The 22,086-nt window shown below is 47.1% G+C and overlaps 10 protein-coding genes across 10 annotated transcripts; 7 read left to right on the top strand and 3 right to left on the bottom strand.

Annotated features, from left to right (window-relative positions):
• Positions 1 to 35: 35 nt before the first annotated feature.
• UA08_04254 (hypothetical protein) lies at positions 36 to 1,758 on the top strand (the record flags this gene model as incomplete). The annotated part of the gene is made up of 2 exons (XM_020266557.1): positions 36 to 418; positions 564 to 1,758. The coding sequence occupies 2 exons, from the start codon at positions 36 to 38 to the stop codon at positions 1,756 to 1,758; spliced, it is 1,578 nt and encodes a 525-aa protein (XP_020120825.1).
• Positions 1,759 to 1,949: 191 nt separating this feature from the next.
• On the bottom strand, positions 1,950 to 4,003 carry UA08_04253 (hypothetical protein; the record flags this gene model as incomplete). Its single annotated transcript, XM_020266556.1, has 2 exons — positions 1,950 to 3,534; positions 3,591 to 4,003. The coding sequence occupies 2 exons, from the start codon at positions 4,001 to 4,003 to the stop codon at positions 1,950 to 1,952; spliced, it is 1,998 nt and encodes a 665-aa protein (XP_020120824.1).
• Positions 4,004 to 4,343: 340 nt separating this feature from the next.
• On the top strand, positions 4,344 to 5,508 carry UA08_04252 (hypothetical protein; the record flags this gene model as incomplete). Its single annotated transcript, XM_020266555.1, has 2 exons — positions 4,344 to 5,377; positions 5,457 to 5,508. The coding sequence occupies 2 exons, from the start codon at positions 4,344 to 4,346 to the stop codon at positions 5,506 to 5,508; spliced, it is 1,086 nt and encodes a 361-aa protein (XP_020120823.1).
• Positions 5,509 to 5,720: 212 nt separating this feature from the next.
• Positions 5,721 to 8,472, bottom strand: UA08_04251 (ATP-dependent DNA helicase II subunit 2; the record flags this gene model as incomplete). The annotated part of the gene is made up of 11 exons (XM_020266554.1): positions 5,721 to 5,738; positions 5,797 to 6,263; positions 6,322 to 6,533; positions 6,603 to 6,988; positions 7,046 to 7,561; positions 7,624 to 7,684; positions 7,738 to 7,906; positions 7,965 to 8,032; positions 8,089 to 8,155; positions 8,223 to 8,277; positions 8,344 to 8,472. 11 exons carry the CDS (start codon positions 8,470 to 8,472, stop codon positions 5,721 to 5,723), a joined length of 2,148 nt encoding a protein of 715 aa, XP_020120822.1.
• A 1,675-nt stretch (positions 8,473 to 10,147) lies between these two features.
• On the top strand, positions 10,148 to 11,108 carry UA08_04250 (hypothetical protein; the record flags this gene model as incomplete). The annotated part of the gene is made up of 2 exons (XM_020266553.1): positions 10,148 to 10,399; positions 10,455 to 11,108. 2 exons carry the CDS (start codon positions 10,148 to 10,150, stop codon positions 11,106 to 11,108), a joined length of 906 nt encoding a protein of 301 aa, XP_020120859.1.
• Positions 11,109 to 11,490: 382 nt separating this feature from the next.
• Positions 11,491 to 13,498, top strand: UA08_04249 (hypothetical protein; the record flags this gene model as incomplete). Its single annotated transcript, XM_020266552.1, has 3 exons — positions 11,491 to 11,823; positions 11,938 to 12,741; positions 12,791 to 13,498. The coding sequence occupies 3 exons, from the start codon at positions 11,491 to 11,493 to the stop codon at positions 13,496 to 13,498; spliced, it is 1,845 nt and encodes a 614-aa protein (XP_020120860.1).
• A 600-nt stretch (positions 13,499 to 14,098) lies between these two features.
• Positions 14,099 to 15,817, top strand: UA08_04248 (hypothetical protein; the record flags this gene model as incomplete). Its single annotated transcript, XM_020266550.1, has 1 exon — positions 14,099 to 15,817. The coding sequence occupies one exon, from the start codon at positions 14,099 to 14,101 to the stop codon at positions 15,815 to 15,817; it is 1,719 nt and encodes a 572-aa protein (XP_020120864.1).
• A 488-nt stretch (positions 15,818 to 16,305) lies between these two features.
• Positions 16,306 to 17,200, top strand: UA08_04247 (hypothetical protein; the record flags this gene model as incomplete). Its single annotated transcript, XM_020266549.1, has 2 exons — positions 16,306 to 16,454; positions 16,498 to 17,200. 2 exons carry the CDS (start codon positions 16,306 to 16,308, stop codon positions 17,198 to 17,200), a joined length of 852 nt encoding a protein of 283 aa, XP_020120865.1.
• A 70-nt stretch (positions 17,201 to 17,270) lies between these two features.
• On the bottom strand, positions 17,271 to 18,138 carry UA08_04246 (hypothetical protein; the record flags this gene model as incomplete). Its single annotated transcript, XM_020266548.1, has 4 exons — positions 17,271 to 17,423; positions 17,488 to 17,528; positions 17,559 to 17,773; positions 17,843 to 18,138. 4 exons carry the CDS (start codon positions 18,136 to 18,138, stop codon positions 17,271 to 17,273), a joined length of 705 nt encoding a protein of 234 aa, XP_020120866.1.
• Positions 18,139 to 19,015: 877 nt separating this feature from the next.
• Positions 19,016 to 21,948, top strand: UA08_04245 (hypothetical protein; the record flags this gene model as incomplete). Its single annotated transcript, XM_020266547.1, has 4 exons — positions 19,016 to 19,736; positions 19,796 to 20,206; positions 20,352 to 20,388; positions 20,598 to 21,948. The coding sequence occupies 4 exons, from the start codon at positions 19,016 to 19,018 to the stop codon at positions 21,946 to 21,948; spliced, it is 2,520 nt and encodes an 839-aa protein (XP_020120867.1).
• Between the last annotated feature and the right edge of the window lie 138 nt (positions 21,949 to 22,086).

Below are 22,086 nucleotides of genomic sequence, written 5' to 3'. Positions count from 1 at the left end.
TCCTCCTCCAAACACCGCATCTCGCGATTCAGAATATGCCGGAGAAACGCAAGCCCGAATCGGAGTTGAAGCACGGTGAACCATTTCCCGCGAAACGTGCGCGACAGCAAGTTTCATATGATGATTTGGATGACACTCAGAATTCGAATCAAGCCGAAGCGACGAGGAGCAACAACAACGTCGAAGAGAACGAGATCGACGCGTCTGACGGCGAATATGGCGAGGCAAATTGGGTTAATACAGGGAAGCATAATAATACGACAAATAAACAAAATACCCAACGGCGCCACAACCAGCATCCCCGGGTAGACCCTGTTTTCGGGCAACGGAGCGCCTTTCCTGGTCTCGATGACGAGGATTCTGACGAGCTCCTCTACGGTCCTCCGGAAAATGGATTAGAATATCTGCGCTTAGTTCGGTGAGCACCTCGTTTACTGTTCATATTATTCTCGAGGAAAAGGGCTGAATCTTTTCTTGCTTCTTTCTTTCTCGTTTCTTTGTCTACTTAGCTGCACTTATATTTTTCCTGGGCTAATTTGAGTTTATAACTGTTGCACTTGTAGGTCTGAGGCGAAATCGTTACCAGCACTGTTTACCGCGCCGACAAGGCCCGAGCCCGAGCCCGAGCCAGACGACATCAATGACATGGACGAAGTATTGGAGCAAACCGAAATCGGTCGCACGTCCCAGAGGCAAGACGAAATAGAACCAGTCCCGAGCGAACCTGGATTTATTTTCATTGATGGTGTGGTCATTGCTACATCTACCGGAGAGGAGGACAAAGTGGTTGATGACGAACCAACACGAGACGCCCAAACGTCATACTATGACTTATTGAAGCATCGCTTCATCCTCCTTCGAATGACTTTACGATGCGCCCCTCCCCCCGCCGCCATTGCTAGTCTCGACGACGCTCATCCTATCACTCTTCCGTACGACGTGAGTGCGGCCCGGACGGCATGGAGGGAGTTACTGTTCACTTCTGAACCGCAAATGGCACAGCTAGCATGCATGGACATGGAGACAGTACTTGGAATCCTCAGGCTTCTAGGTAGCGTTATGATCAAGTGTGTAAAGGATAATGACTCTTCACAATTACGTCGTATTGGGGCATGGGCATGGGGTTTATTGGGCCGGTGTCGAGATGTTGGCGAATTGGGCAGTGAAGAGGTCGGCGAGTTGAGGGTCTTTGGGAGAAAAGCGGCCAATATCCTGAACAGATTGAATAGAAAGAAGCCCCCATTGATACGGCATGCCGTTGCAGAATATCATTCCGACATCAAGGTATCCGGCGTCGACGAGGAAACGATGGATATTCAGAAAGAGGAGCCAAGCCAGATGCAAGAGACTGCAGCAGCAGAAACAGAAGCTGGTGGTCTAAATGGCGAGTCTGCCATGCTCACTGTTGAGAATGTCGAAGCGGATGAACAACAAGCTAATACAGACCTCGAAACGGCAAAGTTCCGTCTACGCGCCAGGCTTTTTTCAGATGATGAAGAAATTGAAATACAGGAATCTGAAGAGGAGAAAGCTGAAAGAGTGAGAAGAAACACCTCATCCCCACTTGGAGCATCACCAAGTGAAGAAAAAGGCGACGATGAAGCGTGCGAGAGGTATACTATCAGCAAATCTCCGTTGCCACAGGGAGCCGAAGCTGGAAGAGACCAGGCTAGCATTTTCCTCGATATGATTATTACGATCGTGGGAGAATTTTATGGACAGAAGGATCTTTTACAGCAGAGGGATGTTTGGGAATGATAAATGGGATTAAATGGAGTGATCGGACATGTATGATATCTGAAGTGGACTTTCAATGATACCCAAATAGTATAGACATTGACATGCTAGCTATGTTTCCCTAACAGCAAACTTAGTTTGCACTTGGTCGTTGATGTCGTCAGTCATTAATTGTTAATATTTGAGATAGATTCGTTGATAAGCTCATTCCATCACGAAAACTCTCCGAATTGTTCCCAAATTACTCGACGAGTACAGTCATCCTGTACCCATTGCTCAATTCTAGCCGCAGTGTCATTTACCAACCACTCATAATACAAGCCATTGGGTAAGAAGATAGACTGATGGGCGACGACTTCGTCAATATCAGGCATGAAAATGCGTACCCACAGACGATCCGACGAGCCAGGTAGAGCGCAAAATACACGATCTTTTGGTGGCTGTAGTAATGCTATCGGTGAGTCTCGGAAAGGCGACGAAGAATTGTTGGACTCGAGCTTTTCCATCTCCTCTGCATCTGATATTGGTATTTGTGTGCTTTCTTTGACGGTCGCGGAGAGAGGAGTTCGTTTTTCTATATGATCATCTGGGCTAACGGGGTATCTATTGAGGCTTTCCTTGCTCTCCGTCTCGGTAGAAGATGATGATAGCAACTTTTGTTTCTTCTTGGCAAGTTTTTGCACGAGCTTCTCGCGTTCTTTGAGCGTTGTATCGTGTTCCTTCTTCACTCGCTCATGAAGCTTAACTAAACGTGTATGTTCCTTTCGTGCCTGCTTGAGTATGTCTTTATCTTCGTACAAGGATGGGTCTAATGCTGGTGGTTCTGCTGGTATTTCTGGTAGAGGCGGCAGAGAATCAATCATGGTAGTTGTGCATTGATCATTACCTTCGACTGATTCGTGGTCGACAGTTGACTGCTCAGGTGACACGTCACAGGATTGTTTTGATGAAGAAAGGTTGGCCACTGTAGGATCTTCCACTATCGGTGTCGGCTCCACGTTGATCATACCGTCGTCAGTGGAGTCGAAGCTCCCAACTGATATTGTAGGACTTGGTAGCTTTGTCAGTTTGTCAAGCGAATCTGTTGATGCTATCGTATGGTTTGGCGGCATCTCATCCGTCAGTTCCTGGCCATCGAGATTTGAAGGCGACTTTTTAGGAAACCCTGGACTAGCTGTATAGTAATTTATAAACCTGAGTCGTCGTTGCAGTAGACCCCGCCTATCAGTTTTGGGTTCCATGTCATCGATAGCCTCCAACTCTTTTAACATCGCGTACCGCCTGCGGAGACCCGAGTAGTCGGCGAGGCAGCCACCAAACTCTACATAAGAGCTTGCATACTCCTTCACCGCCATAGCCAGGTTACCCGAATTCTTCTTTAGGAAATTGATTGCGCCATCTAGCTGGCTGCGTTTCACCCGGCGGACGTCATTTGGAAATGGAGGGTCAAAGTTAGGGTCTGGAATCTGATCAAACCACGATGGCATCATTTCCATCGACTCTTGAGAACCTAGTTCGCTTGGTTGGGATTCTGATCTCTTCGCATTCAAGGCCTCGTTTTCAAACCCATCCTTGCGCTTCGGTTGAAACAAAGCACCAAGTCCAGTGCCGACAACACTTGGATGCATTCCAAGAAATGGCACATCGAAGTTTATCATTCCGAGAATTCGATGCCTATACTTGCTGGGACTATTCATGTTCTCGACCTCGGCGAGTGCTACCTCGGCAGCCAATATACCACCCAAACTGTGCCCCAGTAAAATGACATCGGTTTGATGTGACTCGTGTGGGATTATCCTATAATTCAATTGTTAGACTGTATTTCTGAAGCCATTCTCAAAAACCTTGCAAACCATTCGCTAAACTCATCTCGAGCAACGCCCATTGCCCGACGTGATTTATATCGCGGATATACCTTGGAATAAACCACGTGCGAATCTGCCAAAGCGTTGGCGACCAGGTTATGTACATGGGCAGGAAAGCGCCGAAAGCTATCCTCAGCACCCATGAAGCCATGGATGTAAACCAATAAAAGCGTTCGCCTTCCATCCAGGGGGCTTTTTGCGGGACCCAGGGATACAGATGAAGTTGAGCTCAGGATATCTGCACCTCCGTCCGCAGCAGGCGCTACCGGGTATGAGATTTCTTGTTCACCATCGGAGTCGTATTCCGTAAAGGATACAGTAGACAATTTCAGGTGCAATTGGGAGTCTTCGTCGTTACATGGTAAACCGACCGAGTCACCCTGTTGCTCCGGAAGGTGCATGATCAGCTTGGTCCTCCGACATGAGCTGTGGTGTGGTGATAGCGAGATATCTGCCTAAGCTCATATCAATGGGCCATAAGCAGGAGTGATGGCCAGTTCAGGTGCTCGGCAGCTTGGAGGTAGCATTGTAAGAAGCATCTCTCGATAGTCCAAGCGGGAAGGAGGAGGACCGCGGTGGGGTGCGTCATAGAAAAGCGGGTCTGCTAGATAAGCCGCCTGCTGCATCTCCCCAAGTTCGCAACTACATGTAACTTACCTTCTTCAACTCTCCTGTGAAACGCCACACATCGCCTGCTTGGCAGGTCTATGGAGTCTGATATAGGATATTGAGTCAGCTACCATGCCTTCAAATGTGGAAATCACTATTCCTACCGCCACCCTGACGGGCGACCACACGACCTACAATATCACCATACGACTCCCCCTGCGGTCTCTCGTGGTCCAAAAACGATACTCAGAATTCGCATCCTTTCACGACGAGCTTGTCCATAAAGTGGACGCCCAACCGCCCGTGCCACTCCCCGGAAAGTCATGGTTCTACAACACCAACTCAAACGAGAAACTGAGAGAGGAACGGCGGCAAGGCCTAGAGAAATACCTACAAGCAATCAATAACGCCGAAGATCAACGATGGCGGAATACAAGTATTTGGAGGTCCTTCTTGAATCTTCCTAGTCAAGCCACTGCCGGAGAGAACACGTCGTCGGCGAGACTACACAAAGCCGTTACCGGACCGGGAGCTCTGGGGTCCGCACCCATCACAGATCCAGTGTTATGGCTGGATTGTCATCGCGAAATGAAGTCGCACTTGCACGACGCCCGGCTGCATTTGACGAGACGAGATCAGGCCACAACGCCCCAGAAACAACATGAAAGCTCTGCTCACGCCAAATCCAGCCTGGCAAAGGCCGGGACAATGATCACAGCACTTGAAGACGGGTTGAAGAATCCAGGAGGAGGAGCTGATAACTGGGCTGGTAGCGGGCTTGGTGAAGGTGAAATAAGACGGAGAAAGGATCTTCTCACAACCGCAAAGAAAGAAAAAGATGGACTAGAGAATCTACACAACGCGATGGTGCAAAAGAGTAAATTGGATACTGCAGTTGCATCGATACAGGATAAAGACAAGCTCGTGAATAGCACGAAGCCTCGCTTAGGAAGCGGCCGAGTACTTGGGAAGGAGACAGACAAGACGCGCGAATTGGATAATCAGGGAGTGCTTCAGCTCCAGAAACAGACTATGGAGGCCCAGGATAAGAGCGTCAACGATTTACTCAAGATCGTCTCTCGACAGAAAGAGTTGGGCATTGCTATAAATAACGAGTTGGAGGTACAGAATGAGCTTTTGACATTAGCGGATGAGGATGTTACGAGGTTAGCAATTCCCTACTGTCTTTTTTGTCCATGTGGAAGTCTCCCTTTTCATATACACTGACTTGAATAATAACTACAGATTGCAGGGTAAGATTGATGTTGGAAACAAGCGGGTGGGCAAGATTTCATAAATACCGGAGATTGGAGACGAACATTTGCATTGGATTTTGGCCATAGCTTCTGATAGAATCATACGAATTATGATATAGCCTCGTGTGGATAGATATTAATTTACATTGCTTTTCTTTTCTTCTACAATGTCGTACATAGGCAGAATTTCTGGTATCGGTTTTCCTTCGCCACTTGATAATGATATACCAATTTTTGGATTGCAATCACTTTCCTACTTCGAAGACAGGAACTACACCAAAAGTTAGTCACCACCAAACTATCATCCTGAGAGTTGCACGTCTTCATACCTGTTTGGCCTCTTCTTCAGTGACCTCGGATCGATCCGAAACCGACTTATCAATCAGCCCGACCTTTGACCGTCGAATCAACCACCACAACTCCTGCCTATCACCTCCCAATTGCTCCTTCAGGATCTTATCTTTGATCCTCCAGATGATATCATTGTACAGCCCTGGTTCTTCATAATCAATAAGCTCTTCACGCAAGACGCCGAGCTCCTCAACAGCACGGTCGTAGTTTGAGTCACCAAAGCTGGTTCGTATATGGCCCTCAATAATCTTCTCCATCTGGCCAGCGGCATCCTTGACGGCTTCAATGGTCTCGGCGGTGGCAAGCGTTTGTTTAAATTCCGGAATGGCATTTGCGGCTGATATCTTTGCTCGTTTCTCGCGGTGGAGTAGTTCGTCTACGTCGAGCCCGGAAAGAGGCTTGTCCACGTCGCGGTTGCGTTTGTGGCCTTTTGCTTTTGGTGGTACTGATTTGTGTTGATAAGTACATGGAAATAAAAACAAATGGTCACGATTTTCTCTTACCTTTCTTTACATCGGCTGCTTTTATAATTCGGTCGAGGTATTTCTGTGAGCGCTCTTGGATGCTCTTCGGTGGTTTGGATAGCTGTGTTAACTTTTCTGATGGCGGCGGCACTGGCTCATCCGGATGAATGGCTCGCCATCGAACCGCTTGTTCAATACGGTGTAGCAAAGGCGAGTAGGAATCCTCCATTGGTATTATATCAATCGGTTCTCTAATATCTTGTTAGTGGCTGTCAAACATGGTAGGTTGTCGTATGTGTCTTCAAGGTTTCGAGACATACCCTTCTTCATCCTTATCAACGAGCTCCATGCTATCAACATATTTGCTCATTGCATTCGTTAGGTCTTCGCTTGGGAGGTTTCGATGCTCCTTTAACTCCTTACCGGAGACAGTGATGACCTTGTCTAGTGGCGGGAATTTATATGATCGGACGTCTTCATGAAAGGGGAGTTGCACTTCGAGCAGACATTCGAAGTCTGGTTCGATCGAGGGTGCGAGAAGAACTATCAGTGGATTCTTATTATCCTTGGCAACGAATCTTCCGATTGCATAGCAGTCGAGCTCAAACAAGGCATGGATAAATGAGGAAAGCGCCAACGCTGCCTTATCGTTGGTTTTTTGAGCAATGATGACGTTGCTGGTAGACATGTTCATATAGCGATCGTACTGGTGATGGATTATTGTTAGTAGATCACTATTGACTGAAGAAAGAAGGGAACTGACTTGATCGGCCTGAATGAAACCTATCAATTCTAAAGCAGCAGAAGTCTCCAGTTTTGTGATGTTCTCATCAGACTCGCTGATATGGACTGCTGTTCTGCCGTATTCGTAACCCTTCGCCAGCTCTTCTCGTTCCAGCTCTCGCTTGCTGCCAGCAACCGAAGGATCATCGACGTGATACGTTCGTACGTTTCGCACGTTTTTTAGGTTAGTATCCACGTACTTACTACTCTCGGCGGTTTCCATTGAGGGTTCACCCTGCTCTCCGCCTGATTTTACCACAAAGGAGCTGGCACTCGGTGGTTTAGCAACATATGTTCGGTAATAGCGTTCAACTTGGATTCGTAGAGCTGTATCGTATTTTGTAGGATCCCCAAGCTTGAGCTCTCCTCTGAATGATGGTATACCGCGGACGGTTTTGACACGTGGTGTATCAAGTTCTGCTATCGCTTGTGCTAATGTGCCATATACACCATCGCAATCTTCCACGAGGCCACGAAGCAAAGCTTCATTCTCTGCCTAAGTACATCGGTCAGCATAGCGCTTGGTATCAGAAAAGAAGTTAGTATATCTAATCTTACCTTTCTTTCATCTTTGTCTTCTTCTTTGATGCCATATTCGGAGTCATCGAAGTCCACGCCCCTAATCAACTGTAAGTTCTCTAGGCAGAGTTGGCAGCAACCACGGCGGCATACAGCACGACAAGTTCAATATTGTCAGACTTGAGCTTATCTGCAATACTTTCTAGCCCATCTGAGCTCATTGTCCCTTCCCCATTGGTAACCAGGTATATTTTGCGTTTGTACTTCAATTTCTTGGTATAGACGTTGATCATCTGAATTGCAACGATCAATGACGAGATGGCTTGATTTCCGTGAGATGAGCTGAATATACGGTTCCTATCATAAGAATAAGTACTTACCATCTCCTTCATCTGTCTCACTCGGCTTGATTTCTTCCCGTAGGCGCCGCAAATCCGGCATGAGCATCCTTGTTACAACGAAATTAGCAACGAGAACAATGCTTACACTCAAATTGAGACTTACTGCCCAAGATTCTGCATCACGGTAATATGCTCGTAGCCCTCATCATCATCCAGTGGAACATTCGTTCCTATGTTTGCCAAAAGGTTGAGCTCATTTATCTTATCGTTTATGCGGTAGACGAGGTTCGTGCTTACCATCGGTTCTGAGACCAACCACGCCAATAGTAGCCGTTTTGCGACCAGTTGATACCTTAGCACCGATTAGTTCAACGGCTGATTCAACCTAGACAGCACGAGATAGACGGCGTATACATACGGTCGTGGTGATTTTGTCCCATACATAACGCATCGCCCAATCGAGATCAGAGATGGATCGCCCATTGCTCTGCTTCCCCATCGATTTGCCCACGTCAACCACGTAGACGGTGGCTTCCTTTTCAGCCATGGCGCTTGATAGAGTGCAGGCTGGTGAGAGCTGGCGGACGCGATGTTGAAAAGAAGAGAGAATACAGAATAAAACAAAAGAGCCTGCCTCGACTGCTCCAGGCAGACGCGTGATATTTCCTCTTCGGGGCACGACGCTGACGCGGAATCATATGGGTATGATTGGCATATGATTACATCAGCAGGACCGGGGAAACAGACGGATGTTCATTGGCGGAACGGCCAGAGCTCCCCGCACGGACGATCTTCGGCAACATGACTCTCTCTCTAATTGTATCTTCTTTGACTGTCAAGCCAACGTCCGGTCATTATTTGGAACACACCAGAAGAAGAACTGTTGACAATGTCTTATTTCGGGCCTTTTCATATTCTCAGGTGAATTCTCTCAGCTGTCCAGACCTGCTCGTCTTACATGTGCTAATATTCGTACAGCTATGGCACTTTACTTGGTTCAGAGATCTTCCAGGTAATAAGCTCTTATGATCAGAACTAAACTACAAAAAGAAGAGCAAATAATTTATTGTGATTCCATCAGACTTTTATAGGGGGAACTACTGCGTTCAGGGCGCTTCCTCGACCACAATTTTCCGCTTTACAAAACAAGCTTTTCCCCATATATTTCACCTTACAGAGCGCTTTACCCATCGCTTTGGCATTGACTTTCCCCGGGAACTATGGCAGTTTGTCTGGCTTGTCCGGGGTCATTGCCGAGGAGAATAAGTATACTGTGCTCCTGCCGCTGTCTCTGATCAGCGTATTCGGCCTACTCAACAAGTTCTACCTCACCCCGTTGGTAACTGATACGATCAAGCAGCGAGTTCATCAAGGTTGGTATACCTAGTACTTACTCAGCCCATTGTTTGGTGGATAGGATTATACTGATATCTAAACACGAAGAATCCATCGATGGCAAAAAGTCTTATGACCCCCCGCCACACTCTCAGAAGATGACCGAACTGAATAAGAAATTTGGCAAGCTCCATGGCTTTTCAAGTTTGCTTAACCTGGGGGCACTGATTGCTACTATATCTTATGGTGTCTATTTGGGCAATCGTCTCCAGTGAGCGTTATGGAGAACTGCTACCTCTTGGTATCATTTTGATCCGTTAGTTGTCGTTGACAAGACTGGATTGATGTCTATAGCCTTCCGGCATTGTATGATAGGACGAATGTTCGTTCATTGAATAAATCGCAAGGGAAACCCGTGAACTTTAACATGACATGTTTATTACTTCCATTACTAGCACTTGCCTACCTACGTCGCAGCCACTTTAGCCCTAAAAATGCCAACGGAGGAGCTAATTCTTAACACTTCTTTTAAATCGTTGAACTTTATTTTTTTTTATTTATTTTTGCTTTTCGTTTTTGTATTTTTTTTTTTTTTTTCTTTTCCCTCTCAATTTTGCTGGTTATCCAGGATCACCGTTAACTACTAATAGTCTGATTATTAAGGCTGCTCAGTCAGCACGCGGTTAAGATAATCCCGAGCCACGAAAGATGATGTAACGACCTGGCATCCATGATTAAGAAAGATATAATAGCTTCTTGACAGCCCTGGCTGTGAAATATTTCGATTCTGGTGTCTATGCAACATCTCATACGCTTTGCAAACAATCACGAACAATCCCCGATCCTTTCTTGTGAACTTTGAACATCCCATTATTTATACATACAACATGGCGGCGATACTTGTCACGGGTGCGACAGGAAAGCAGGGAGGCTCGCTCATCAAGAGCCTCGTTGCCAGGAACGCCCCATTTGAGATCCTCGCTGTCACCCGCAATTCAAAATCCTCATCGGCTCAGCGACTGGCGCAGTTATCGCCGAAGATCAAGCTGGTAGAAGGGAATTTGGACGATCCTGCGGGAATCTTTCAGAACGCACGCAATGTCACAAAAACCCCTGTTTGGGGTGTCTTCAGTGTTCAGGTACGTACGTTCTGCAGAAAATACTCACCTGAAATATGCTAAACATGTACAACAGGTGGCAATTGGAAATGAAGCGCAAGAAGAGCCGCAGGGAAAGGCTCTCGTTGACGAGGCCTTGAAACAAAACGTCAAATTCTTCGTCTACAGCTCTGTCGACCGAGGCGGAGAAGTGACCTCCCTGAGCAACCCTACCAATATCCCACATTTTATCCACAAACACAACATTGAGAAGCACCTGATAGAAAAGACCAAGAACACCGAAATGCAGTGGTTTATTCTTCGTCCGACTGCCTTCTTCGACAATTTCGTCCCCGGGTTCATGGGCAAGATCTTTACGGCCTCCTACAGGGTGGCATTGAAAGACAAACCGCTGCAATTCATAGCGACCAGCGACATTGGGTACTTTGGCGCCGAGGGTTTCCTTCATCCCGACAGATATGCAGGCAGGGGTCTCTCGCTAGCCGGTGACGAATTAACCTATGATCAATTTGCAAAGATATTCGAGCGGAAGACAGGCCAGCGTCTTCCTACCACTTTTGGATTTCTTGGGTCGATAATCCTGGCTTCAATGAAGGATTTCGGGTATATGTTTAAGTGGTTCCACGATGAAGGGTACAAGGCAGATATTCCAGAGCTAAGGTGCATGAATCCTGACCTGGAGAATTTTGAGACGTGGCTGGAGAAGGAGAGCGAATTCATGAAGCATTGACCTGTTGCTAATCTTGTCGAGTTTTGGATGTATATCATAATTTCGATATCTGATTAATCTAAGTACCTAGGTAGTATTTATGTAGTAGAATGTATAATATGTTTTTGGAGTCTCCCAACAATGACTTGCTATCCTTGATATCTCATAATCTACCCAGTACATTTAATAAAAACTTCTATGTTTCATGTCTCAAATAACAGTTGAATCATAACGCGAAATGAGGTCCCAAGGTGTAGTTAAAAAGGGGTGATGATGACTAATCGCCACATCGCCAACCTTGGCCACGACATCCCGACGGCGTAACTACATTTCGACCTATACTGTATCTAGCTATCGAGGCTTACACTGAGCTCCTTGTACAGCAAATATTACATCGATTGTTATGTCCCCCAGCTCCGAAGGGAAAAACGGGCTGTCCAAACGCAGTTGCACCCGATGCAACCAGAAAAAGGTCCGTTGCGATCGAAAAACTCCTTGCGGTCGCTGTTTGAGAACTGGCGATGAATGCATCCACCCGGGGAACAAGCGAGCCCCTCGGAAGCTAAAGCGGCCTCCAATCTCTGAAATCTTGGACCACCTCCATCAGCTGGAAGCGGAAGTAGAGCGGCTGCAATCTGCGCCTGCGAAACAATCGCCCGGCGCGAGTCCTGACTCGAGGACCGAAGCTAATAGCCAAAACAATGCCAACAAGCCAGACACTCCTGGTGGCAGGCTGGTAGTTAAAAATGGTCGAAGTAGGTACGTGGGTGATGAGGCTTCTGTTATTCTTGGAGATAAGGCATGTTCATCTTCTTCCGCGTAGATCAGCATAGCTAATAATGAGATGTAGATACAAGAGTTGCAAGAGGTCTGTGACAAATCCTCGTCTGGGGAGAGTGCTACATACACCAGCATCTCCAGCAATGGCTCTCTGCCTGTCCCGGAAGAACGGATCTTTGCGCCATATCATTCAGCAAGTGCCAAGAAGCATCATATCCAGTATCCACAACCATTTCAGATCTGGACGTTATGGGATGTCTATATGAAGAATGTGGCTCCCCTAATATCACTCCTACACATACCTTCAGTTGAGCGTATGATAGGTCAGAGGCGTGCAAATCCTGACCCAGACCCTGATCTTGCACAGGAGGCTTTGACCTTGGCTATTTGCTTTGCTGCCGTGGTAAGCATGACACCGCAACAGTGCTTGTCAATTCTCAACGAGGACCACGATGTATGCATCCGCAATTACAAGATTTCAGTAGAGCAGACTTTGGCAAAGGCCAACCTAATTAGCACTCAAAATATCCTCGTACTTCAGGCTGCCGTACTGTTTTTATTATGTCTCCGCCGGTGCGGGTATTATCGAACTATATGGGCTGAAGCGTCGATTGTGGTGCGCGTTGCTCAAGGTCAAGGTGTACACCGTGATGCGGAACGGCTGGGACTGAGCCCGTTTGAGATCGAAATGCGTCGCCAACTGTGGTGGCATATTTGTATCCTCGACATGCTATGCTCGGAGGATCAGGGGACTGACACTCAAATTCGGCCAGAGATGTTCGATACTAAGATACCCTCAAATATCGAAGGCAGTGCGCTCAACCCTCAGTTGGCTGTCTTGCCACTCCCACGATACCCCTTTGTGCATCGTCCAGTGCGAGATGATGAGTAATCTCTATTGGGTCGGAAAATCCCTTAACCAGGACACGCGGCAGCCATCCACACTTGAGAGAGGTAAGATTTTGTCAGGTCTGGCAGACCGTCTCGAGACACTGTATCTTCGACACTTTGACCTTGATATCCCTATACAGTGGATAACGGCTGTAATCGCCCGCCTAACCCTGTCAAAGGCGTGGCTGGTGAATAGTCTCAATGCATCAACAACGTCAGATACAACCAAGGACGACGAGATATTCCACATGGGGGTCGAAATACTCCAGTTTGCCACATTGCTGCAGAACAACGAAACCACAAAACAGTGGGCCTGGCTTAGCAAAAGCTATAAGCAACGACATGTTGCAGCGTTTATCCTCTCTGAGATTTGCGTTCGGCCTATCACTGCCGAGACGGAGCACGCCTGGGAGGTAGTGACGAAGCTGTACAGCGAGTGGGTGCAGGAGGAAACGCGAACTAACGTGATGCTCCAGAAACCGCTTTCGCGACTAATGGAGCGTGCGGCTCTCTCGCGAAGGGAGAAGCTTGCTAAAGATGATGCACAGCCCATAAAACCAGCAGCGGAAAAGACCCAGGAACCTATAATTCCGAGGTCTGCGGATCTTCCACCGGCGAATTTTAGGGGCGCCAACGTGACGCTATCGGATGATTCTATGCTAGAAACAGATGTAATGTCTCGAGATTTGCACGATTTCATTCCTTCCTCGCTGGATTGGCTTACAGGGCCTCTGTTATGATACCGAGTAGGACAAAAGCATCAGGCGAAGGATTCCACGGCTTGGTAGAGAGGAACACATCTCAAGCCAGAAAGCAAAGAGATATCAAAACTCATACCCAGGACTATTTCATAGAGTATGTTTTTTACAAATGATCTAAGCTTAAAAAGTCTTGGGCCTAAAACAGAGTCCGGGCGTTAGGAAGTTCAATCCCTTTGGGGCAAGTAATTTGTTGCCTGGTTAAAAATAAATTCTTCCGTCTAGGAGCAACTAGATATGATTAACGAAAAGAAATGCAGGTTCCTATGATCATGGCAAAACTTGTGGATATTGGGGGGTTTCAGCAAGACATCGTTTGTCTCGACGAGATGAACTCTAGTCTATTATCGAAGATACAAAGTACCAGATACTCCATATCCATGCACTTTTAGAGGTCTTTCTTGTGGCGTCCTTTGTGCAATTGATTGAGAATTAATCCAGGAGTTTATAGTTGTATAGCCCAGGTCGCCGAACCGGGCGCAACCGGGCCTATTCTTCGCCGACCCGGGGATCACCCTATCGTCATAGACTGTGTTAAGCACAATCTCTGCTTCGTATCCTCACGTTATACCAACTTCAACAATGACCCGGCCCTCTCCGCTCGCTTGCACGGAGTGTCGGAAACATCATCTGAAATGTGACGCCAACAAACCTTCCTGCTCTCGCTGTGCAGAGGTTCAATCAAGATGTGTCTATGTTCCCTCCCGCCGCGGCGCAAGACGAAAGGAATCCAACAGATATCGGCATGCCTTGACGCTAACTAACGCAGGAGGAGCCCGTGAGGCCCAACAGTCCGAACTACCTATTGGAGGGCATCTCAATGGAAATTCAAGCGATCAGCAGGGCGTGGAGGCAGACAGATGGGTTCCCGACAGTCGACTGGTTCGCCTGTACTACGAAAACCACCACCCAGCGCATCCCATCTTAGTGCCTGCTTCTTTCTACGCAAAGCGCAATTATCCACAGTATCTGCATCAGGTTGTCAAATTCATAGGCTGTCAATACTCGAGACTTGTCCCGCGTGACTCTCTCTATGAGCAGACTGCTGCCGTGCTAAGGAACCCTGAAAAGACAGCGTGCATGGTTCAAGCACTGCTTCTCTATTCTAGTATCATGTACGCTCGCAATGTGTTTTCTGTGGCAGATGATGCATTCTCTCAAGCTGTCGATATAGCCTTAGAGCTGGGGATGTACCAAAGGACTTTTGCGCAGACATATGCCGCCGGCAAGGAACTTGAAGCCGAGAGCCTACGGCGTACATGGTGGGAACTGTACTGCTTGGAAGTCACCATGGCATCGCTGCTACAAACTACCAATTTACGGTGTGCGAATGTGCCACACGATGTTCTGTTGCCATGCGATGAGTCATTCTACGGGTCGTCACCGAGTACGATTCCCACGCCTCTCACCTTGGCTTCCTTTAGAATGAGAGTATTCAACGGTGATGACGACTTGAGTCCACGTTACTCGGTCTATACCTATCGCATTGAGGCAATAAGTATACTCGCGCGTGTCGTTGTGTTGAATAGCCTGCCTGAAACACATGCGGACCATCTGCAAGCCGTCGTAAACGCCATTGTAAGTTGGAGCAACCACTTACCCCCAGACAAGGTAGACGTGATAGACACACACGGGAACATGGACGAGATGCTTTTTCAAGCACATACGACAATTCACTACGCTGCAATGCTTTTACATTTGCCCCGAGGTAACCTTCGGCTCAGATTTCCAGCTGCAACGCCCACACTTTGTCCAGTCACTCCCTATCGCCTCTCTCCTTCATTCACCCGACACGTCCATGACGTGAAAGCGACCGAATCTTCCAAGAAAATGTCCAATCTTCTTTCTGTGCGCTCGAACGTCCAAGGGTGCAGTCCATTTATAGTCTTCGCTCTGGTATTATCCGGTATAGTGCAGATCACAACGGCCGAAAGCCATACCCCGGAGTGCGCGGAACATCACCACAACAGGGTTATGCTCGTGCTTGGATGCCTCAAGCAGTTGATACCGAGCTGGCCTCTTGCAGAAGAGGCTTATCGGTATTTGCAAAGTGTATCCAAGCAAAAACTGATACTGAGAGCACAAAATCTCTCTGTGGACGAGGATAACACCATTCCCTTGCAACCTGTACAGGTAGGAAGCGGTCCGGATATTTCGTCACCAATTGTGGCGGAAGATAGTAACAATAATACATCGATTGAAATGGTAGATCCCAGGATACTATCTGCTTACATGGACCCAACGTGCAGCGACTCTTTTCTGATCAATCAGATGTTTGGCTATGGAGAATTGTTTACATAAAATCGTTCCAGACACTCGCCATACAAGAAAGCTAGTCATTCTATATTCAAAGCTAGCTTGCATTCCATGGAGTGTTGTTGCTACCAATCCATCCTATAGGGCTGGCTACAATTCCGAATCGGCGATTTATCTTGCATCTTTTCGACAACAGCTACATCCTCCATCAAATTACCCTAGTAGTCCTTATAGTATTGATACCTCCCCAGGTAGCAATACAGGGAGCTTTCCAGCCCATGGAAATAAAACACGTATTGAACCATCTTTCTATGCAATTTTTATTCTGTATTCGTCGGCTCTCCGATAGAAAGCCGAGTCGCCGATTCCGGGGATCATATCTTTGGGACGTGTTCTCCAAATCACAATGTTAGTTGGACATTTACCATTTACTACTTCTGCGCAATGCTCACTCCGGCTTACTATATCTATTAAATTCCAAGGCATATTACGCGATCATGGACTCATCTTCATGCAGCCCATTTGGGTCTGTAATGATCTCTCCTGACGAGCTTCATTCGATTCTTTCTGGAGATTGGTCTTCATCACCGCAGCGTATTGTCCCCGTCGCAGCAGGGCGAGAAGCGGCCCTCACGTCGTTCGAAACAAAGCATATCCCAGGCTCCGTGTATGACTCTTCTTTGTAAGAAAATGAAAAACGCTGAACCTAATCCAGATGACACCAGATTCTTCAATATGGACAAAATCTGCGATACCGCTTCCCCGTATCCGCTGATGTTACCAACACCATCCCATTTTGCAAGCTGCATGGCCAACCTCGGCATCCGGCCAGACGATATTCTAGTCATATTCGACACTCTTGAAGCCGGAATGTATTTTTCGGCACGTGCAGCTTGGATATTTCGATATTTTGGCCATACCAACGCTCACGTGCTGAACAATTTTCCCAACTATGTGGACGGCGGATATCCAGTCTCGGGGGGGAAGCTCATGGCACTCGAGGGCGAAAGAAAGCGTTATCCCTCGCGAGAACCAGCCAGACCAGAAGATGCATTGACATTTGAAGAGTTGAACGCATTGCTTCTCTCTGCGAGAAACGGAGCACTGCAGTATCAAATCTTGGACTCTAGACCGGCGACGCTGTTCTCAGGGGCTGGCCACATGCCCTTTGCACTGAATATTCCCCTAGGGTCAATGCTCGATGAGAAGAGAGCTCTCCTTCCTGCGCCGCGCTTACGAGCGCTGTTTGAAGAAAAGGGCGTGGATGAGACGTTGCCTGCGATTTTGTCGTGCAATTCCGGCACGACGGCTGCCACTTTAGGGCTGGCTTTGCAAGTCAGCGGTTATAATATACGAACACGCATTTATGACGGCAGCTGGTCAGAATGGAGTACGAGAGCCGATGAATATATGATTCTTTTGGGTTGATAGTGACTCTCGTTTAGCTCTTCGTAAAACAAAGTGTTATGTATTCTCATCTTATGCTTGAGTCAAGCTGTTAAACACTTCCTCTTTGCTCTGGACACCTCTGCTGCTGTTTCTCGCGCAGGTCGGCTAGACAAGGAGCTACAAAAAGATGTCGATCATAAACACCCATGCTCGTATACACCATGACAAGAATCCACAGTAATACCGCTGCGACAGAGAAGACCTAAAACTGATGGATTAATAAAGATTATGTACGAACACATCAAATTAGATGAGAGAGGACCTACCGTTCCAATTACATCAAAAAACCTCGACGGCATATCTCGACCTATCTGACAGGTACACGCTGAGAACACACCTAATGGGAAGATGAATGCCCACCAGCCTAGGTTGAAAGGAAACCTTCGACTACGGAGAACAGACCCAATCGCAAAGAAGAGCCACAGGAGCCCAAACGCCCAGAGAAGTAGACCCATGGCAAGGCCCATAATATGGAATGTGTCACCGGCCCCTTCTGGCAGGGTGTTTGTCTTGGAAAAGGTAGTTTTCGCCATGCTTCCAAGCTTCTGGATACTAATACATATATCTCCTAGTCAGGACCAAGGGCTTAATGACTATCAGGGAGGGGGTGGCCAAACTTACCCAAAACCGCCCTGTCCCAGAGGACCGAGGGGCAGGAAAGTGCTGACTATGATGTTATTTGGTGGGAGTTTGAATAGCATCAGACGGGCGAGATAAATCACAATGACCATCATTGCAAGTGGCATGCCAACCCCCCATAACACGAAGCTAGCAATGATGGTACCTAGAGCATATTGCGGGTTGGGTAGCGCATCAGCAACTATTGCACCCGATGCAGCTGCAACAACGCAGGCGACGATGGGGAGCAACCACGCTGACCCCATTGATGCCAGGTTGATCTCCGATTTTCTTGTCATCCTGGCACAACTTTGTTAGCCACTATGACCGTTGTGGAAGAGGACGTATGAAAGCATACATGATGAAGGGTATACCAAAGCATGTGAGAACAGAGATGACCGCGTCTATAATCCACATTGACCACACAAAATACCTAGCCCATTGGCCCCATGCTGGCACGCAAACAAAACAAAACATGTTGATGATCGTCGCAAAGCCCATGGGAAGAGTTCCCAAGAAAAGGGACTGGGTTGGATGCGTGACCATTACCGGAAAGATATATGGATAAGGTATATAGCGCAGAATGTGGATTGACAGAAAGACCACAAAAAGCAGTGTATTGAGAGCAAAAAGGACAACTGAGGTCCAGTAAAGCCAGCGTCCATTGTATGGTAGTGTGTTGAGGAGGATCGAAACTATGCCAGTGCCCATATTCACCGAGAACCATCTAGGTAGGAATTTGTCATCTGTACTTGAGGAGCCTGCTAGAGCATCAAATGTACATACGCTGGTGTGAAATTGCGCACTATATGGCGCCACCCTTGGTCGTGTTTGCTCATTGTGTTCTTCCTGAAGAAAATGTAACTGCTCCCATTCAACGAACATACCCTTGTTCGTGGAGCTTCTGTATTTAAAGCAGGTAATTCCAATCGGCCGAGAAATTATTAAATCATCGATGGGTATATCTAACGCTCCTTGTGGGATCACTTAGAAAGACTCGTTGTTATGGAAGAAACCGTGGGTGGTGAGGATATGTAATCGCCGAATAAGGTCGGCGATTCCAACATATCCAACTGTGGCGGCGACATCATAAGTGCTGGTTTAATCCTTAAATTGTTGGTTCTGAGGATTATTCGGAATCCTCCTCACACAAATACAAAGAAGCAGAGAATAAACATGTTCCTGCGCACATCGCATACCAGAATCGGACGTTCGCTCTCAGCGTCTGCATCAAGGTGTTTATCTGGGTCGAACCTCCAGCCCAAGACTCGTGCATTCTCACGAATGTTATCAAAAGCCAAGAGTCATCCAAAACTACTTCCATGCAGAGGACAAACGCCAACTTCGTTATTCTCAACCCAACGGACCCTACATGAAGACCACAGCCAGCACCTGTGTAGTATAGAATCAACAAAGTCCGGCGAACCTACCATTCACGCCATTTTCGAGAAAGTAACCGGGACATGGCAATACCTTATTGCCGACCCTGTGTCTTTGTCGGCCGTCATCATCGACGCAGTGCTAGACTTTGATCGTACGACTCAGACCGTTAGTACTCAGACTGCCGATTCACTATTGGGCATGATCAAGAAGTATAACTATCGCATTTGCATGGTCCTTGAGACCCATGTGCATGCGGACCATTTAACGGCCTCCTCATATTTACAAAGCAAACTGGCTCAAGATCAAGGCGCAAAGCCGCCTATCGGTATTGGAAAGCGTATCTCGCAGATTCAGACTCTCTTTGGCCAGCGATATATGGTTCCAGAGGCTGAATACAAGAGTGCTTTTGGGAAGCTATTTGATGATGATGAAGAATTCAAAATTGGTGAATTGACCGCTACGGCCATACATCTCCCCGGTCATACACCAGATCACCTTGGATATCGGGTAGGAGGTATGTCTGCTGCTTACTTTTCTTTTGATATGCATTGACAATCTGAAAATTGGGTGTAGAGAATGTGTTCTGTGGCGACTCTATCTTTCACGTAGATATCGGAACAGCCCGCTGTGACTTTCCCGGTGGAAGTGCTCACGACCTCTTTCAGTCTGGAATGAAGCTGCTAAGTTTGCCTGAACAAGTCAGGATATGGATGGGACACGACTATCCTTCGCCAGACCGCGAGAAGCCAAAAGCATGGATGAGCGTCCAAGAGCATAGAGAGCATAACAAGCATTTGAAAAATGGCATGACCCTGAATGACTACATCAGCCTCCGAGAGAAGCGCGATGCACAGATGCAGGAGCCCAAGCTACTTCATCAATCTTTGCAAGTGAACATACGAGCAGGAAGATTGCCAGAGCCAGCAATATCAGGACATCGAATGCTCCATCTTCCGCTAAGATTTCAAGGCGTTCATTGGGATGGTAAATAGTATATGCATACACTTGAAATTTATTTTTTTCCCCAACTCATCTACAACTCAGAGTACTACGTAGATTTAAGCTAATTTTGGGAATTAAAAATACGTCGTTTCTAGGCAACTAACTGCCTCGTATGCATGTTAGTTAGGAGCCGAGTTTGTCAAGAGAAATCGCCGAATCCAAGCGTATGTAACAGCCGTCAGTCGGCGATCAATCTGCACGAACGCCGATATGAACTCATCAACATATGATGTAGTTAGACATTATTTTCTCTCAATTAAATATTAAATTCTGGTCTCAGGTCTTTCAAGATTGGAAACTCACATCCATTCGCTTTACCAATTTTCTTCTTAACTCACCCCCCTTTTTTGGGGTTGCCTCTTTTTCATTTCAGAATGACCAGCAGTCGTATTAGAATCCAGAACGCTGGAACAAGGGCATGTCGCCTTCTCAATTCCTCGAAGAAACGGAGCCGAGGTTTCTCAACTAGCCCTATTAGCTCTAACTCATGGGATCATAAAGTTGTTGTGATCGGAGGTGGCTCGGCCGGCTTAGCCATCAGCCATCAGCTTCTACGTTCAGGGAAATTCGCCCAGAATGACATTGCTGTTGTTGACCCTGCGACATGGCATCACTTCCAGCCCGGGTGGACACTTGTTGGAGGAGGCCTCAAGACCAAGGAGCAGTTGTCGAAGCCGCTCGCAAATATGATTGATCCCAATATTAAATTTTACAATGAGGGTGTGGCGACGTTCATGCCGAATGACAATCAAATCACACTACAAGATGGGGACAAGCTTTCATATCAGCAGCTTGTTGTTGCACCTGGTATAAAGATCGATTACAACAGCATCCAGGGCTTGCCAGAGGCTCTTGCAAACCCAGATTCCCAGGTGTCGTCCATATATGGCTATGAAACCTGCGACAAAGTCTATCGGAGCATACAGCAATTGAAGAGCGGCACGTCCATTTTCACCCAGCCTGCTGGCATTATCAAATGCGCCGGAGCACCCCAGAAAATTATGTGGCTTGCATGGGACTATTGGAAGAAGAGAAATCTGTACCAGGCGTCGGGCAATTCACAGATTAAGATGATCTTCGCAACCGGTCTTCCTACAATGTTTGGTGTTCCAAAATACAACGCGAAGCTTGAAGAATTACGACAGGAAAGGGGCATTCAAGGCTGCTTTCAGCATGACCTTCTTGCTATCGACCAAAATACAGCAACATTTGCCCTCCCCGACGGCAAAGGACAGGTCAAAAAACATTTTGATTTCCTTCATGTGGTACCTAAAATGGGGGCGCATGATTTCATCAAAAATAGTGCGCTAGCTAATGAGGCTGGCTATGTGGATGTCAATCCTGCTACTACGCAGCATAAAACATATGCTAATATCTGGTCTGCTGGCGATGCCTCTAGCATGCCTACATCCAAAACAGCGGCAGCCATCACTTCTCAAGCCCCTGTGTTGGTGAATAATCTCTTACATGCAATGGATGGGAATGATTCAAGGTCAACATATGATGGCTACACATCTTGTCCTCTGTTGACAGAATACGGAAAGGTTCTTCTCGCCGAATTCAAGTACGGGGGAGAGCCTAAGGAGACATTCAGCTGGCTGGGTATTGATCAAGTTACACCGCGTCGAGCATTCTATCACTTGAAGAAAGATTTCTTCCCATGGGTATACTATAAGCATATGGTGAAAGGTACATGGGCCGGTCCGAAGGGCTGGCTTAGCTAAAGCAGCGATGGACATTCGCAACTTTGTGGATTGATTTGTATAAAAGACACGCATTTTCATTCAGGTAAATTCACTTGGTTTTAGAAAGCTAATGACTGCACAAGCCTGCTTTAGCTGTTAGACTAATACACTATGGTG

The sequence above is a fragment of the Talaromyces atroroseus genome (genome assembly GCF_001907595.1).
Source record: "Talaromyces atroroseus strain IBT 11181 chromosome Unknown scaffold_4, whole genome shotgun sequence".
Lineage (NCBI taxonomy): Eukaryota > Fungi > Ascomycota > Eurotiomycetes > Eurotiales > Trichocomaceae > Talaromyces > Talaromyces atroroseus.
This window is presented reverse-complemented; position numbering and strand designations above follow the sequence as displayed.